Source organism: Equus asinus, chromosome 25, assembly GCF_041296235.1.
Source record: "Equus asinus isolate D_3611 breed Donkey chromosome 25, EquAss-T2T_v2, whole genome shotgun sequence".
NCBI classification, from domain to species: domain Eukaryota; kingdom Metazoa; phylum Chordata; class Mammalia; order Perissodactyla; family Equidae; genus Equus; species Equus asinus.
In genome coordinates this window covers 46,326,186-46,342,578 of record NC_091814.1, presented here as the reverse complement: position 1 = coordinate 46,342,578, position 16,393 = coordinate 46,326,186, and the positions used below count along the sequence as shown (strand labels likewise).

The 16,393-nt window shown below is 33.3% G+C and overlaps 1 protein-coding gene across 13 annotated transcripts in view; it reads right to left on the bottom strand.

The window, feature by feature from the left end:
• The window catches only part of COP1 (COP1 E3 ubiquitin ligase), a 237,358-nt gene that overhangs the window by 130,539 nt on the left and 90,426 nt on the right, over positions 1-16,393 (bottom strand). For all 13 annotated transcript variants that reach the window (XM_070497937.1, XM_014845336.3, XM_070497944.1 and 10 more), the window contains one exon: positions 75-189. In XM_070497937.1, coding sequence (XP_070354038.1) covers positions 75-189 — 115 coding nt within the window. The remainder of the gene's footprint in view (positions 1-74; positions 190-16,393) is intronic.

Genomic DNA, 16,393 nt, shown 5'->3' with positions numbered 1-16,393 from the left:
AAATCCACCATAAGAAGCTAGAAATGGATCTGAAATACGAGTTTGAGATATTTTAGGAAGTCCTGAATACGCACCTGAGATACGAGACATCCTTGTAGAAAAGTAACATTGCTCTAAGTCTTCAAAATGAGCAGTGAGTCGTTTTCGTCTTGATGCTAATGTGCTGTTATACCAAGGCTGTTTCTTTGTCTAAGGTGATAACAAGAAAAGACACTTATAACTCAGAATAAACCATACTCTTTTTCTGCACAGAATATCCAAATGCTTGCATATTTAATTTCAAAAGTTCTTCATATTAAAATAATTGCAAATGGTAAAAACCCAAAGTTCTTAGATCATATTTTCCAATTTTTATTTTAAAGTGAAAAATAGGCTCTAAAGGCCAATTTTGCAAGAATGAAATGAAAAGTCTCTTTCAACTCTCCAAATTAAGTGAAGATAGAATGCATTATAACTGTCATCCTAAAATTTAGAGAATTTTAATATGCAGAATTGTTAGAAAACACTTATCAAAAGAAAACTAATTGCTTTTTCATCATCCCTATACAGCAGCCTTGTACCGTTTGTATAACAGGAATAGTGCTTGATTGTACAGAATATGTACTTAAGTTATTAAAATAAGGGGCAGTTTTATATAGGTTAAATAGTTTGATATATACATTAGAAGATCAGAATAATTAAACCAGATATTTATAGACTAAGACAACAAACCTGAAATATATTGGCATATAAATCCCATAAAAAACAAGTTTATGATCCTAAATACATAATTTTACCTATACCATGTTAACTGAAAGGATAAGACAGTTCTCCCTCAAATGGTTACCTATTGTGCTTTAGGCAGAGAAACAGAAACAGAGATAAGACATACAATGAGACCCTGAGACGACACCAATTCACCAATAACTATACCACAATTGCAAATGTACTAAGAAATATTAAAGTACTACTATGAATGAAACACTCTAAAGTGAACTCCTGAGAAGATAAATAAAACCAGATGGTAGGTAAGAATAATATTTTAAAGCAGTGCTTGGATCACCAGAAAGTAAGACTATGTCCGAAGACATAACAGACAAACAACCATACAGGAAACCAGACTCAGAAAGGTGATGTTAAACAAAATATAATGGTGCAAAGGAGGGGAAAGAGAAAGTGGACAATACTTATTTGGGCACAAATACCTACAAAAGAAGTACTAGAACTGAGATTTTATCTCCAAACACAAAAAACATTGATGTGTATACCAAATGACCCTCACTTCCTCTCCCAGGTACAAAATCTAGGGAAACTCTTGCACCTGTGCATCAGGATACATGTACAAAGATGCCCTTAACAGTAAAAACAGAAACCCTAGAAATAGGCATAGATTGGACAATTGATAAATTGAGGCATACCAACAAAATGAAATATTTTACAAATTAGTGAAGACAAATCAACTACAGCCATAGATATCAGGAATGAATCTTTGAAAAAACAAGTCTCAGAAAGCTATGTTCTATGATACCATTTTTATCAAGTCCAAATATAGCCAAACCAAATAACATAGGGGTACATATATGTACAGTAAAACTATTTTAAAAAGTCAACACATTGATAAACACAAATATTAGAAAAGTGATTACCTCTGGACACGAGGCAGGCTGATGGAATTTGTTAGGAGCACGTGGGTAACTTGAATAGTACAGTTAATGTTCTAGTAAATAACATAGGAGCTGGGTTCATAAAGTTTCTTTCATTATATATAATTTATAATTATGCTTCTAATTTACATATTCATAAATATGTTTCTTTTTATGTACCAACATATTTTTTATAAATTCTAAGCAGAAGAGTCTAGATTTTTTAAAAAGTGATCTGCTCAATGGAAAAACAGAAAAAACATAATAGTGTCAAACATGAGAATGATTACAATAAAAATCAGGAATATGACATAAAACAAATGAGAAGTAGTCAAAAACATCATTTGATTTGGCTTCCAGTTTTTACAGCAAACACACCTTCACAACTATTTTGCTAATATTTATTCTTAGCTTTTCTTGGATTTATTTATTCACTGCAATTCCTTTTTAATTCATCCAAAACTAGGCTGTCTCATAATTGTTGGTAAACACGCATCACTTGCCTCACTGTCATATATGTTTATTAAGTTCGCAAACAACATTAATACAATGAAGAGAAATATGCTAACCGTGAGGGGATAAATGTTTTGAGAATACAAACTCGTTGCAGATAATACACAAGGTCAATCAGCAGATTGAACATAAGCTCAGGATGAGCTCTATAACCCGTAAGTAGGATATAAATATAGTTAGAAATCAAAAGGAAATGCTCATCCCTTGTGTTTATCTATATAAACTCTAAAGAAAAATGGCTGCACTTACCAAACTCAAAGATAAATTTCACCACAGCAAAAACAAAAGCACATAAATACCTTATTTGCTCAATGAGAAAGTAAAACACTTCTCACATAATGCTAAAAAGTTAATAGGCATACTACAATAGAGCAAATTAGACTTGATGATTATCCAGAAAGATCATTTAGTGTCAGCCTGGAAATTATGAAAAATCTTTATAAATTTAACAAAAATCCGATTCCCAATAAACAGAATTAAAGTGAAAATAGAAAAGAAGCACTCAAAAGTGAATATTCCACTTCACATACTTCATATAAACTAATGGGCAAAACCAATGAGATCTTCAGAAGATGAATGAAATCAATGTTTGTACAATGAAAGAAATAAGTATTACCATAGCAAAGTTCCCCATGAATTCCACTAAGAAGAGAGCCCTACTGTAAATGAAGCTGAATGTGTTCTGAATGGTTAACCAAAATTTGCTAATTTTTCAACATATAAACACCTCTTCTACTCAAACTAATTTTGTAAGTGAAACAATGAAGAATGAAAACTTAATTATTATTTACACAGTAAGTAATCTTTATAAGATCAAGGACCAAGTGGAAAATAATAAAACAAATTAACTGTTAAACACGCATATTTTCAAACAAACAGATTTAAAGAATGGCTTAAAAAGAGAAAGCTACATAATTTAGAACAGTGGTTCTCAAAGCACAGTCCCCCAAGTGTGGTCTTTAGGCCCTTGGGGGTCTCTGAGGGCTCCCTCAGGATATCTGTGAGGTCAAACCTTTGTTCATAAATATAGTAAGACATTATACGCTATTTTCAATGTGTTTATGTACGTACTTGTGATACAAAAGCAAATGTCAGTATAAAACTGCTAGCCTCATCACAAATCAAGGCAATGGCACCAGCAACACTGGTAAACACTATATTCTTCACCATGACTCATAATAACAATAAAAAAATACATACATACATTTTATAAAAGTCAGTTTCCCTCAAGGATACTCTTTTTTTTAACTTTTTTTTAAACTGAAGGTATGATTGACATATAACTTTAGTTTTAGGTGTACAACATAATGGTTCAACATTTGTATATATTGCTAAATGAGGACAAAAATAACTCTAGTTAACATCTGTCACCACACAGTTAGAATTTTTTTTCTTGTGATGAGACTTTTAAGATCTCCTCTCTTGGTAACTTTCATATGTGCAATAAAGTATTATTAACTATAGGCACTCTGCTGTATATTACATTCCCATGACATTTATTTTATGAATGAAAGTTTTTATATTTTGATGCCTTCATCCATTTTGCCCACTTCACCATACCTCTGGCAACCACCAATCTGTATCTATGAGTTGGTTTTTCATTTTTCTTTAATTCCACATAAGTGAGATCATGTGTCTCTCTCTGTCCAACTTATTTCATTTAGCTTCATGACCTCATGGTCCATCCATGTTGCCACAAACGCCAAGATTTATTTCTTTTTTTTACTGCTGAGCAATATTCCTGTGTATGTGTGTGTGTAGCTCACATTTTCTTTATCCATTCATCCATTGGTGGACGCTTAGGTTGTTCCTCTGTCTTGGCTATTGTAAATAATGAAGCAATGAACATGGGGTGCGTATTATCTTTTTGAGTTAAATGTTTTTGTTCACTTTGGACAAATAACCAGAAGTAGAATTGCTGGATCATACAGTTCTATTTTAAATTTTTTGAGGAACCTACATACCGTTTTCCATAGTGGCCATACCAATTTACATTCCCACCAACAGTGCACAAGGGTTCTCTTTTTTCCACATCCTCACCAACACTTATCTCCTGTCTTTTTGTTAATAGCCATTCTGACAGGTATGAGGTGATATCTCATTTTGGTTTTGATTTGCATTTCCCTGATGATTAGTAATGTTGAGTTTCTTTTCATGTAACTGTAGGCCGCTTGTATGTCTTCTTTGGAAAAATGTCTATTCAGAGCCTTTGCCCATTTTTTAATTGCACTGGTTACTTTTTATCTTTTAAGGAAGTAATATTAGCCCTGAGCTAAGATCCGCCACCAATCCTCCTCTTTTTGCTGAGGAAAAGTGGCCCCGAGCTAACATCTCTGCCCACCTTCCTCTATTTTATATGTGGCACGTCTGTCACAGCATGGCTTGATAAGCGGTGCACCAGTTCGCACCCAGGATGCAAACTGGCAAACCCCGGGATGCTGAAGCGGAGCACATGAACTTAACCACTGCACCACCAGCCCAGCCCCTGAACTGATTATTTTTTTTTTTTGCTATTAAGTTACATGAGTTTATCATGTATTTTGGATATCAACCCCTTATCACATACATGATTTGCAAAAATTTTCTCCCATTTAATAGGCTGCCTTTTCATTTTGTTGATGGTCCTTTGCTTTGCAGAAGCTTTTTAGTTTGATGCAGCCCCACTTGTTTATTTTTGCTTTTAGTGTCAAACACCCTTTGCTTTTAGTGTCAAATTCAAAAAATCATCACCAAGACAGATGAGAAGTTTACCACCTCTGTTTTCTTCTAGGAGTTTTAAGGTTTCAGGTCTTTTTTTTTTTTTTTCTCCTGCTTTATCTCCCCAAACCCCCCCGTACATAGTTGTATATCTTAGTTGCAGGTCCTTCTAGTTGTGGCATGTGCAAGGTTTCAAGTCTTAAGTTCTTTAATCCATTTTGAGTTAGTTTCTGTGTACGATGTAAGATAGTGGGTCTATTTTCATTCTTTTGCATGTGGCTGTCCAGTTTTCCCAACACTACTTACTGAATAGACTATCCTTTCTCTGTTGTATATTCTTGGCTCCTTTTTAATTGACGGTATATGTGTGTGGGTTTAAATCTGGGCTATCTATTCTGTTCCATTGATCTGTGTGTCTGTTTTTATGCTAATACCATGCTGTCTTGATTACTATCACTTCGTAATATAGTTTGAAATCAGGGAGCATGATGCCTCTAGCTTTGTTCTTCTTTCTCAAGATTGCTTTGACTATTTGGGCTCTTTTGTGGTCCATACAAATTTTAGGATTGTTCTATTTCTGTGAGAAATACCACTGGAATTCTGGTAGGATTGCTTTTAGTAGTATGAACATTTTAACAATATTAATTCTTCCAATTCATGACCACAGAATATCTTTCCATTTGTCTGTCATCTTCAATTTCTTTCAACAATGTCATAGTTTTCAGTGTATATCTTTCACCTCCTTGATTAAATTTATCCCTAGTTATTTTGTTCTTTTTGATGCAACTGTAAATGAGATTTTCTTAATTTCTCTGATACTTATTACTGCTATAGAAATGCAACAGATTTTTCTATATTTTGTATCCTGCAAATTTCCTCAATTTGTTTATTAGTTCTAACAATTTTCTGGTGGAGTCATTAGAGTATTCTATATGTATTATCATGTCATCTGCAAATAGTGAGTGTTTTACGTCTTTCTTTCCAGTTTGGATGCCCTTTATTTCTTTCTTGCCTAACTGCTCCGGCTAGGACTTACAATATTATGTTGAATAAAAGTGGAGAGAGCAGGCATCCTTGTCTTTTTTCTTATCTTAGAGGAAAAGCTTTCAGCTTTTCATTGTTGAGTATAATGTTAGCTGTGGGCCTGGCACATATGGCCTTTATTATATTGAGGTATGTTCCCTCTATAACCACTTCACTGAAAATTTTTATCGTAAGTGGATGTTGAATTTTGTCAAACACTTTTTCTACATCTACTGAGATGATCATATGATTCTTATCCTTCATTGTGTTAATGTGGTATATATCATATTGATGGATTTGCGAATGCTGAACCATCCCTGCTTCCCTGGAATAAATGCCACTTGATTATCAGGTATGATCCTTTTAATGCACTGTTGAATTCAGCTTGCTAATATTTTGTTGAGGATTTTTGCATCCACATTCATCAGATATTGGCCTATTAATTTTTTTCTTCTGGTGTCCTTGTCTGGTCTTGCTATCGGGGTAACACTGGCCTCATAAAATGAATTTAGAACAATGCTCCCTCCTCTTTTATTTTTTGGAAGAGTTGGTACTCTTGATTCGAGAAGGATTCATACTAATTGTTCTTTAAATATCTGGTAGAATTCACCAGTGAAGCTGTCTGGTCCTGAACTTATGTTTTTTGGGCGATACTTGGTTACTGATTCAATCTCCTAACTAGTAATCAGTCTCCTCAAATTTTCTATTTCTCATGATTAAAGATACTCTTAATAAAGCCATTAAAATAAGTTTTATTAAATCTTGACCCTTATGTATACACCTTTTTACTATTCTGTTATGAAATGGAAAGTATGCATAAAGCACTTTACTTACGTACCAAAGTAGAATGTAAGAAAGAGTACTTGTGTGATTGCTTAATTCACAAGCTAAATTAGCTGCTTCCCTCATAGGACGCCAGAGGAAACTATGAATCTTCAGGAAGAAATAATAGAAGGGGAAATGGCAAGTATTCGGATAAATAAAAAGAACTATTTTTTAATCTTAATTTCTTTAAAACACATATGACTGATTAAAGTAAATATCTTATCTTCTAGGATTTACATTTTACATAGATATAATACATATAAAACCTGGAGCATAAAGGATACAAGGGGTGGGAAGTAATTGGACGTACAAACCTCAGGGATTCTACACTTTACGTGAAGAGATGCAAATGAACTGTAAGTAGGCTGGGACAAGTTAAGGACATAAATTGTAACCAAGAGAATAGTTTGAAAAATAATGCAAAGAAGTATAGCTAAAAAGTCAATAGGTAAAATTAAATTTTAATTATAAAACATATTCAAATAATACAAAAGAAGGCAAATAAGGAGATCATGAGAACAAAGAAACAAAAGGGACAGAAAGAAAACAAATAATAAAATAAGAGACAAGTACAAATATATCAATAAGTACACTAAATGTCCATGGATTAAACATTACAATTAAAAGGCAGAGATTATCAGAAGGATTAAAAAAAATCATATATAATGAAATACACTTTAAGTGTAAACCACAATTAAAATAAACGTTAAGATGGGAAAAAGATATACTGTGCAAATAAAATAAGAAAGCTAGAGTGGCTATATTAATACCAGATAGAAGAGACTTTAACACAAAGAGTATTTTCAAAGATAAAGAGGGTAATTTGATAAAAGTTTCTCTTATCAACAACAAAAAACAATTATAAATGTGTCTAACTTTAAAAACAGAGCTTTAAAATGCATGAAGTAAAAGTAATAAAATTAAAGAAAAAGACACTTCAGTGATTATAAATTTTAATGTCCTGTCAGAAATTAATAGTACTACAGTAAACAGATGATGAACAAACTACCTATCCCTCTGACCTAATTCATACATATGTATGTAACAATAAACCAAACAACTGAAAATTAAACATTATTTTTCGATGTACACAGTATGTTCACAAACACAAACCATAGCAATTTAAACGAATTTCAATAAATTTAACAAGATTAAAATGTGTGTTTTCTGACCACAGCTCAATTTAATTGGAAATCACTAAGATATCCAGGATAAACCCAAACATTTGGATATCTTAAAACACATTTATAAAGAATCCATGAGTCAAAGAACAAATAAATGTGAAAAATTAGATAATATTTCTAATTCAAGGAGGATGAAAAGAAAACCTCCAAAATTCATGGGCTGCAACTAAAGCAGTGCTTAGAAGGGAACATTATAGCTTTAAGTGCTTATATTAGAAAAGATCTGAAATAAACAACCTAAGGTTCTAGCTAAAGAGAGCACAATATATGCTAAGTCTAAGTAAAATGAAATAATAAAGGGAAAACAAAATGTAAAACAAAAAAACAAAAAAACTTTCAAAGAAAATTTATTAAAAAGAGAAAGGAACTGATAAACCCTTAGAATGCTGAAGAAAAAAGAAAAATAAATCAATATCAGGAATGGAAGAAGAGATATCACTAACAGATCCTAGAGACATTAAACAGAAAATATGAACAAAATTTCCATAACAAAGATGATGGACAACTTCCTTGAAAAAGAAAACTTAACAAATTTGCCAACAGTTGAAATTGAGAATGTCAATATCTGCCTAATACAGAAAACAAATTCCTTCTATAATGCTTTCCCACAAAGAAAAATCCAGACCCATATAGTTTTACTTGGGAATCCTTCAAGGAATAAATAACATCGACCTTACAGAAACTCTTAGGAAACAGAAAACATTCCCCAACTTGCTTATGAGACCAGCATAACCCTAATACCCAAACCAAACAAAGACTTTAGGGGAATGGGGGTGGGGAATAAGAGCATTCATGAACACAAATACCCACAAGAAAATATTAGTTAATAAAATCTAACACATAAAAAGAACAACTCATCATGACCAAATGGAGATTAGTCCAAGAACGGAAGGTTGCTTTCTTATTAGAAAATTAATGCAATTCACCAAATGGGCAGAGTAAAGGAGAGTAACTATATAATAACTTCAAAAGATGTAGAAAAAACATCTGACAAAATTCAACATCCGTTCATGTGAAAAATTCTCAACAAATTAGGATTAGAAGGAAATGTCCTCAACCTGATAAAGGGCATCCACCAAAATGTAGAGCTGATATTGTATTAGTTGAAGAGTAAGGAGGAAAGGGGAAGGGAAGGGGAGAAAGGAGGGAGGAGGAAGGGGGAGCATGGGGAAAAAGAGGAGAAAAGGGAGAAAGGAGAAGAGGATATATAGAAATTAGAAAAAAAATAGGTAAAAATGTTTATTTGCAGATCACATGATTTTTGCATAGAAATTCCTGAGAAATCTACAAAACTACTATAATGAATAAGTAAACTCAGCAAGCTGACAAGAAACAAGGTTAATATACAAAAATCAATTGTTTACATATTTGCAACAGACAAAGTAGAAAACAAAAACTGTATCAATAATAGCATCAAAAAAGAATTAGAAATTAATTTACCAAAAGGCATGCAAGACCTTTATATTAAAAACTATAAACGCTGCCAGGAGAAATTTTTACAAGAGCAAAATAAATGGAAAGATATACCATATTCACAGCCTGGAAAGCTCAATATTGTTAATATGTTGCCACTGGGGTAAGCGGGTAAAAGGTACATGGGATCTCTCTGTATTATTTCTCATAACTGCATGTGACTCAACAACTGTCTTAAAGATTTTATTAATTTTTACAACTCTAAAAGATACCTAGGAATAAACTTATGAAGAAATGAGCAAAACCTAAACTCAGTCAGTATCATAAATATATCAATTCCCCCTAAAGTACTTTTTAAGTTAAAGGCAGTCCCAATAAAAACACCAGGAAGCTTTTTTATGGAGCTAGATAAGTTGATACTAAAGCTCATGTGAAAAAAGTAGACAGGAAGGGATGTTCTGCAAAACCCTGAAAAAGAAAAATTGGGGGCTTGGGGAATGAGCCTTATCAAACATTAAAACATACCACAAAGCCTCTATAAATAAAAAGAAGTGATAGTGATGATACACGAAGAGACAAATACACCAGCAGATAGAAGAGAAAATCCAGAAATAAATTCATATATATACAGAATTTTTGATATGAAAAGCCTACATCAAGGCACTCAATCAAAGATAGACTTTTTAAGGAGGGACTAGCCATTTGGATGAAGGTAAAATTAGATCCACACTTGAAAACATACACAACAATAAACTCCAAAAAGAATAGGAATGCAAATGTAAAAGATGAAATACAAGTATTTTAAGAAAGCATGGTAAATTTCCCTACATCCTACTTATAAGCAGACATTTGAACTGAGACTCAAAACCCAGATGTAGTAAAACTTTAACTAAGTAAAAATAAAAAACTTTTGAATAATTAAAAAAAACCAAACTCGAAAAAGATACAGGCAACAGAGATGACCAATAAAGGCCTAATATTCCTAATATACAGAAACACCTTAAAAATTGAACAACACAGATCAAAAACCTCATATAAAAAAAAGCCAGAAATATGCAGATATAATTCACTAATAAGTATATTAATACACCAGTAATCATTTGAAAAGATGTTGAATCTCACTCATAATTACAGAAACACAAAACCATTCTGAGATTCTTTTCTCACCTAACAGATTGACAAAAATTTTTAAGTGCAACTCATTCTATTAGAGAGACTAAGAGAAAGGCTCTAGGAAAACAAGCACATTCATATACTGGTGAAAACACCAATTGGTACAACACTTGGGAAAAGGAGAGGATTTGGGAATATCAATGTCTGTCTGTCTGTCCATCCATCCATCCATCTATCCATCCATCTATACCTTTAACTCAGCAATACCACTGCCAGGAATTTATACTGAAAATACACCTCCAATAATATGAAAATATATATGCCTAAATTAATCACTGCAGCACTGTTTGTAATTTCAAAATAACAGAAACTATCTAACTGCCTTTATGTAACAAACTGATTAAATAAATTACAGCACAACCACATAAAGGACGCCTAGGCAACTGTAAAAAATAATGAGGAGGATTTCTATAACTTCTCTATGGATTTGTTTTCACGATAAATTGTTAAACAAACAAACAAAAAAAGCAAATTGCAGAAGAGAATCACTAAAAAGCTACCCTTTATATAAAAAAGGAAAAATAAGTGAAGATGCATGTATATCTGTAAACCTAAACTAATGAAACTGGTTATCTACAGGAGTAAGTAGGAATGTGGTGGAAAAAGATGGGGGTACGGGAATTGGTTAAAGGGCTGGATGGGTGGTATTTATTGAATATGACTTTTGTATAACTTTAGAATAGGTTAATATTTTTATATTCAAAAAAACGATGTATATGGATGCGGATGGGTGGAACACAAACAGAAGCAAATGAACTTAACTATATTTCAAAGAAATATCATAATTAATAGTAAAGGAAAATTATCAATTAAATCCAAGTAACCTCTTAACACATTTTCACTACATAGTCTCTCAGGCTAAATACAAAAAGAATTTAAATAAATATTCACCTCCAGTTAGATTTGTTTTGTTAGCAATTCCCATACCACTTTACATATATATATTCTAAGACTATGATGATAAATAAAATGCATTTTAATAAAGAAAGCTAGTGGGCCAGCCCAGTGGCACAGCAGTTAAGTGCGCACATTCCGCTTCGGCACCCCAGGGTTCTTGGGTTCGGATCCTGGGTGCGGACATGGCATTGCTTGGCAGGCCATGCTGTGGTAGGCATCCCACATATCAAGTACAGGAAGACTGGCACAGATGTTAGCTCAGGGCCAGTCTTCCTCAGCAAAAAGAGAAGGATTGGCAGCAGATATTAGTTCAGGGCTAATCTTCCTCAAAAAAAAAAAAAAGCTAAGTTTCTGTCAGAAAAGAAAACAACAAATATGGAAAGGTGAAAAGTTAGAATGAGGGGCCAGCCCCGTGTCAGAGTGGTTACGTTTGCGCACTCCGCTGCGGCAGCCCAGGGTTTCACCGGTTCGGATCCTGGGCGCAGACATGGCACCATTCATCAAGCCATGCTGAGGCAGCGTCCCACATGCCACAACTAGAAGGACCCACAACTAAAAATATACAACTATGTACCAGGGGGCTTTGGGGAGAAAAAGGAAAAAAAGAAAAAAAAAGCTGGAATGAATCCTGTGATGGTGATCTTTAATTGGAGATCATCAGTATGAACTCACAGCTTTTATGAAGATACAGAAATATATATAGACATGTCATAAATATATGTGATTATATAAATATTATGTATGATACACTGAACAGCATGGACTAATCTCAGCTAGTCCGGATTGCCCACATGGTTATCTCCAGAGCTATTGACTCTTGCCTACACTATGGAATGTATTAACTAAAGGTAAATGATATTGTGTAACCGCAGGTCAGCGAGTTGTTTTGAAGCAGAACCTATCAGTCTGTCAGCAATGTTTAGTAATAATAGTTGAATTTATAAACTGTACCTGGTTATTGTGGAGGCTGTAAAGGCTTGTCACATAAGTGGAATGCAATGCCTATGTGACTAGCTTAAAATAAGAGATCCTGACCACAAGTCAACTCTAGATTTCCTATTACTGAGGTGTTTGAGATGCAAGCCAGTAGTGGTTCTAAACCTGGAGACAAAACAATTCCTCTGTGACCTGGTGGTAGAAGGACAAAGAAGACTGTTTCTTGAACTGTCCATACCCCTTTCAATAAGCATCCTTCTTCAGCTTGCCTGTATTGTATCCATTGAATGTGATCAAGCTGTTCCAGAAGTGTAAATTGTTTGATTCCTGTGAGTCTTTTCATTAATCAAACACTTAAGGTGATTAATATGTAATTAAGGCATCTTAAATATGCATATTATACGTATGTTTCCTAGCTCTGTCCACTGAATAGGGCTACAGGCAATGACACTCTAGGAACAATGAGCACACACTTAAAACCCAAATCTTGGTTTTTAAATACTATTCTCCATTAAAAGAAAACAGGGCTTCTTGGATACATGGCTGATTCCAGGACTGAGGCAAGATAAGTATAAGGTGATGCTGGAATATCTTGTCTAAGAATGTAAGAAAGTACTTAAAGAATGATAGAACATATCAAAAGAACATATAGAAATCAGCTTGAAGGAGTTCCGAATAGTCAAATATGGGACAATTTGACTTTCAAAATGACTAACAGAATAAATTAAGAATCCATGATTCCCTAATGATATAAACAAACAAAGAGGAGGGAAAGGTCTTCCTTACAGTAGAAATGCTAACTAATAAATGTGGAAGAAATAAGGAATTAAAAAATTATCATTTGGGGGGCCAGCCCAGTGGCATAGCAGTAAGATGGCACACTATGGTTCGGTCGCCCAGGGTTCCCTGGTTTGGATACTGGGCACGGAGCTACACGCCACTTATCAAGCTGTGCTGTGGTAGGCATGCCACATATAAAACAGAGGAAGATGTGCACAGATATTAGCTCAGGGCCAATCTTCCTCAGCAAAAAGAGGAAGACCGGGGGTGGATGTTAGCTCAGGGCTAATCTTCCTCAAAAAAAAATAAGAATCATTTGCGCAACAACCATATTAATAATTATTTCAAGTAAGATTTACCGACAAATGTTCAAAAGAAAGAAAATGGTAACTTTACAGTGGAGAAATCTGGCAGGCATCACCTTAAGTGATCAGAGTTAACATCACCAATATGATATTGCAGATAGCATGTGTCCAGAAATGACTAACAAAGAAGGACACAGTATCACATCTGTAGTATTCTTGAAAAAAAATGGATAATCTGAATCTAGTCCGAGGAAACATCAAACTCAAACTGAGGGACATTCTACAAAATAAATAGTTGATACTCTTCAAAAATGCAAGACTGAGGACCTATAACAATTTAGAGGACATTAAAGAAACATGACAACTAAATGCAACAAGTGATTATACCTTAGTACCAGACAACGAAATTTTTTTCTTTTGCTATAAAAGAACATTAGTGGCAAAACTGCTGAAATTTAAACAAGTTACCTCACATAATAATATTATATTGGTATATTGCTAATTGTACTAAGGTTATACAAAAATTCTAAAGCAAAATCAACAATTATAAAAATGCAGAGATATAAAATAATTGTTTCTGGCTTCACTTAGATTATATTGTTACCATTTTTTTCAATTCAATTTCAACTTTAAACATTATTTTTAGGGATAGTAAAATAATACAACCTATAGCCGTACCACAGTTTCTGTAGTTATTCTATTATGATTGGGCATATTTATTTTTCCAGAAGTTTTGCTTATATAAATAATACTGGCATATAATCTTCACATAGTACTTTGAATCAATTCTTGTAATAAATCCCTATGTGTATAACGACAAAATCACACATTTTTAGCATTTGTCATACATATATATTGCCAAGTATCTTTCTGGAAGACTATCAACTTTCTCTCTCTCCTCCTTTTCCCTCCTACCCACTCCCTCACCCTGCCCTCAAAAGGTACAATCAAATGCACACGCATACAATAAGTAAGAGTCTTTCCCATTTTGAAACATCTTTAGCTATATCTACTAGGTGATTTTTTTGGTAGCTCACATTACTTCATGTTTTGCTTTTATTATTTGGGAAGTTGAGTATTATTTCATATGTGATCTGGTCATTTGAATTTTCACCTTTTTAAAAGTGTTCTTCATCCATTTTATTTTACCCCATTTGGAGCTTTCATCAAAAAGATGAAATTGATATAAAGTTTTTTTTATTTTGAAGCAATTAAGCTATTTACCTATCATATTTACTAGACTTTTCCCAAATTGGGTTTAAAATTTTGCTTATGGTGCATTCTTATATATAGGCTTCTTTCTTAATTTCCAGAGTTCTATTTTTATTTAAATCATTATCTAGTTGATCTGGACTCTTACAGTAAGAGATAAAACAGAAAGCTAAATTTCCTGCAAATGGTTTCCTCGCTATCACACCACCATTTACTTAATCTTCCCTTTCACAACTGATCTGCATGACCACCTTTACCACAGGATAAACTCTTAACCACCTTTCAGTGGTTTTTAAATTTTCATTGTACTCTTTTTTTTACAGTAGTCTTAGAATACACTTTAATAACTTATTGGCTAAATGACCTCGTATTATTATACCTCTGAATCATTCACTCTACCAATGAACTTTAAAAAGTCAGTTGGTCACATTTCTCTGCACACTGTTAAAAAATACTCTTGAGATTTTTTTATTGGAATCACATTAAATTAACAGCTATAGTTATTAGTCTATTTGAATTATTCTACAACTGCTTTAATCTATTTTAATATTTTTTATTTTTCTTGAAAATTATACATTTCATTAAGACCATGATTTTTAGTAGTATACATCAGCACTGTCTAAATTATTTTAATCTACTCCGTATTATAATAGTCAATTTCAATTGTATACTGAAACATTTTATATGGGCTCTTTTTCCATCTCTCCATATTTACCATCTTAAGTTTCTCCCAGCTTCCTGAGTTAAATGCCTAGTTCATTTATTTTCATTCATATCTAAAAGTAAAACCATTTAATGCTATAAATTTTTAAGGACAATTCTGACATTTCATAAATTTTGATCTGTAATATTTTCACTAGCATTATTTTTTGAATTGTCTGTAGCAGCATCTAGAACTACTGTGACACAAAGGTATTCAGAGGAGTCTTTAGTTTACTCTCTCCTACATTATCTGTCTGTCCATCTCTGTCTAAATACTTGTTTATTCGGGGTTCTGATTTAGAGAATGTAGACGATATAATTTATCCTGTTTTAGAATCAATCCCTTTTTCTTAATATTCCAAGACTGCTATCAATAATGTGTATCCTTTGATGCAGTCTAAAGTGAGACAATTACCTATTAAACCAAGTTTAACTGATTTCACTCAAAGAAAAAACCAAAGTCTTTATAATGGCCTAAGAAAGTCATGCACTAATTGGTCTCTGTAATGTTTTTTACCTCATTTCTCCTTTTCTCCTCCTTGCTCACTCCTCTCCAGCCACAGTGGACTTCTGGACTATGTCAGGCGTGCTCCTACCTAAGGGCTTATTTACTTGTTATCTCTCTGCCTAGAACTTCTTCCCAGAGATATTCACATGGCTTGCTCTCTCACTTCCTCTTTGTTGAAATGTAATCTATTTTTATTACTCTTAGTATCTCTCCAACTAGACTAGAAGCTTGATTACAGCAGGGATTTTGGCCTATTTTGTTTTTGTTCAATAACATATCCCCAGAGCCTGTAATAGTACCTGGTAAATAGTAGGTACTTAAAAAAAACTGTTGGTTGAATACACAAGTCTTCAACAGTATATGCTCTGAAGCCATAACGCCTGGGTTAAAAATCTCAGCTCCCTCTTCTTACTAGTTATAATACCTTGGGCAACCTCCTTAATTCTCTGTGCCCCAGTTTCCTCCTCAATGAAATAGAAAATAATAGTAATAGTACTTATAGGGAAATTCTGAGAATTAAATTAGTTAATACATGTAAAATACTTTGAGCAGTGCCCACGAATTGTAAGTACGAAATAAATGTTACATAACTACTATTAATAC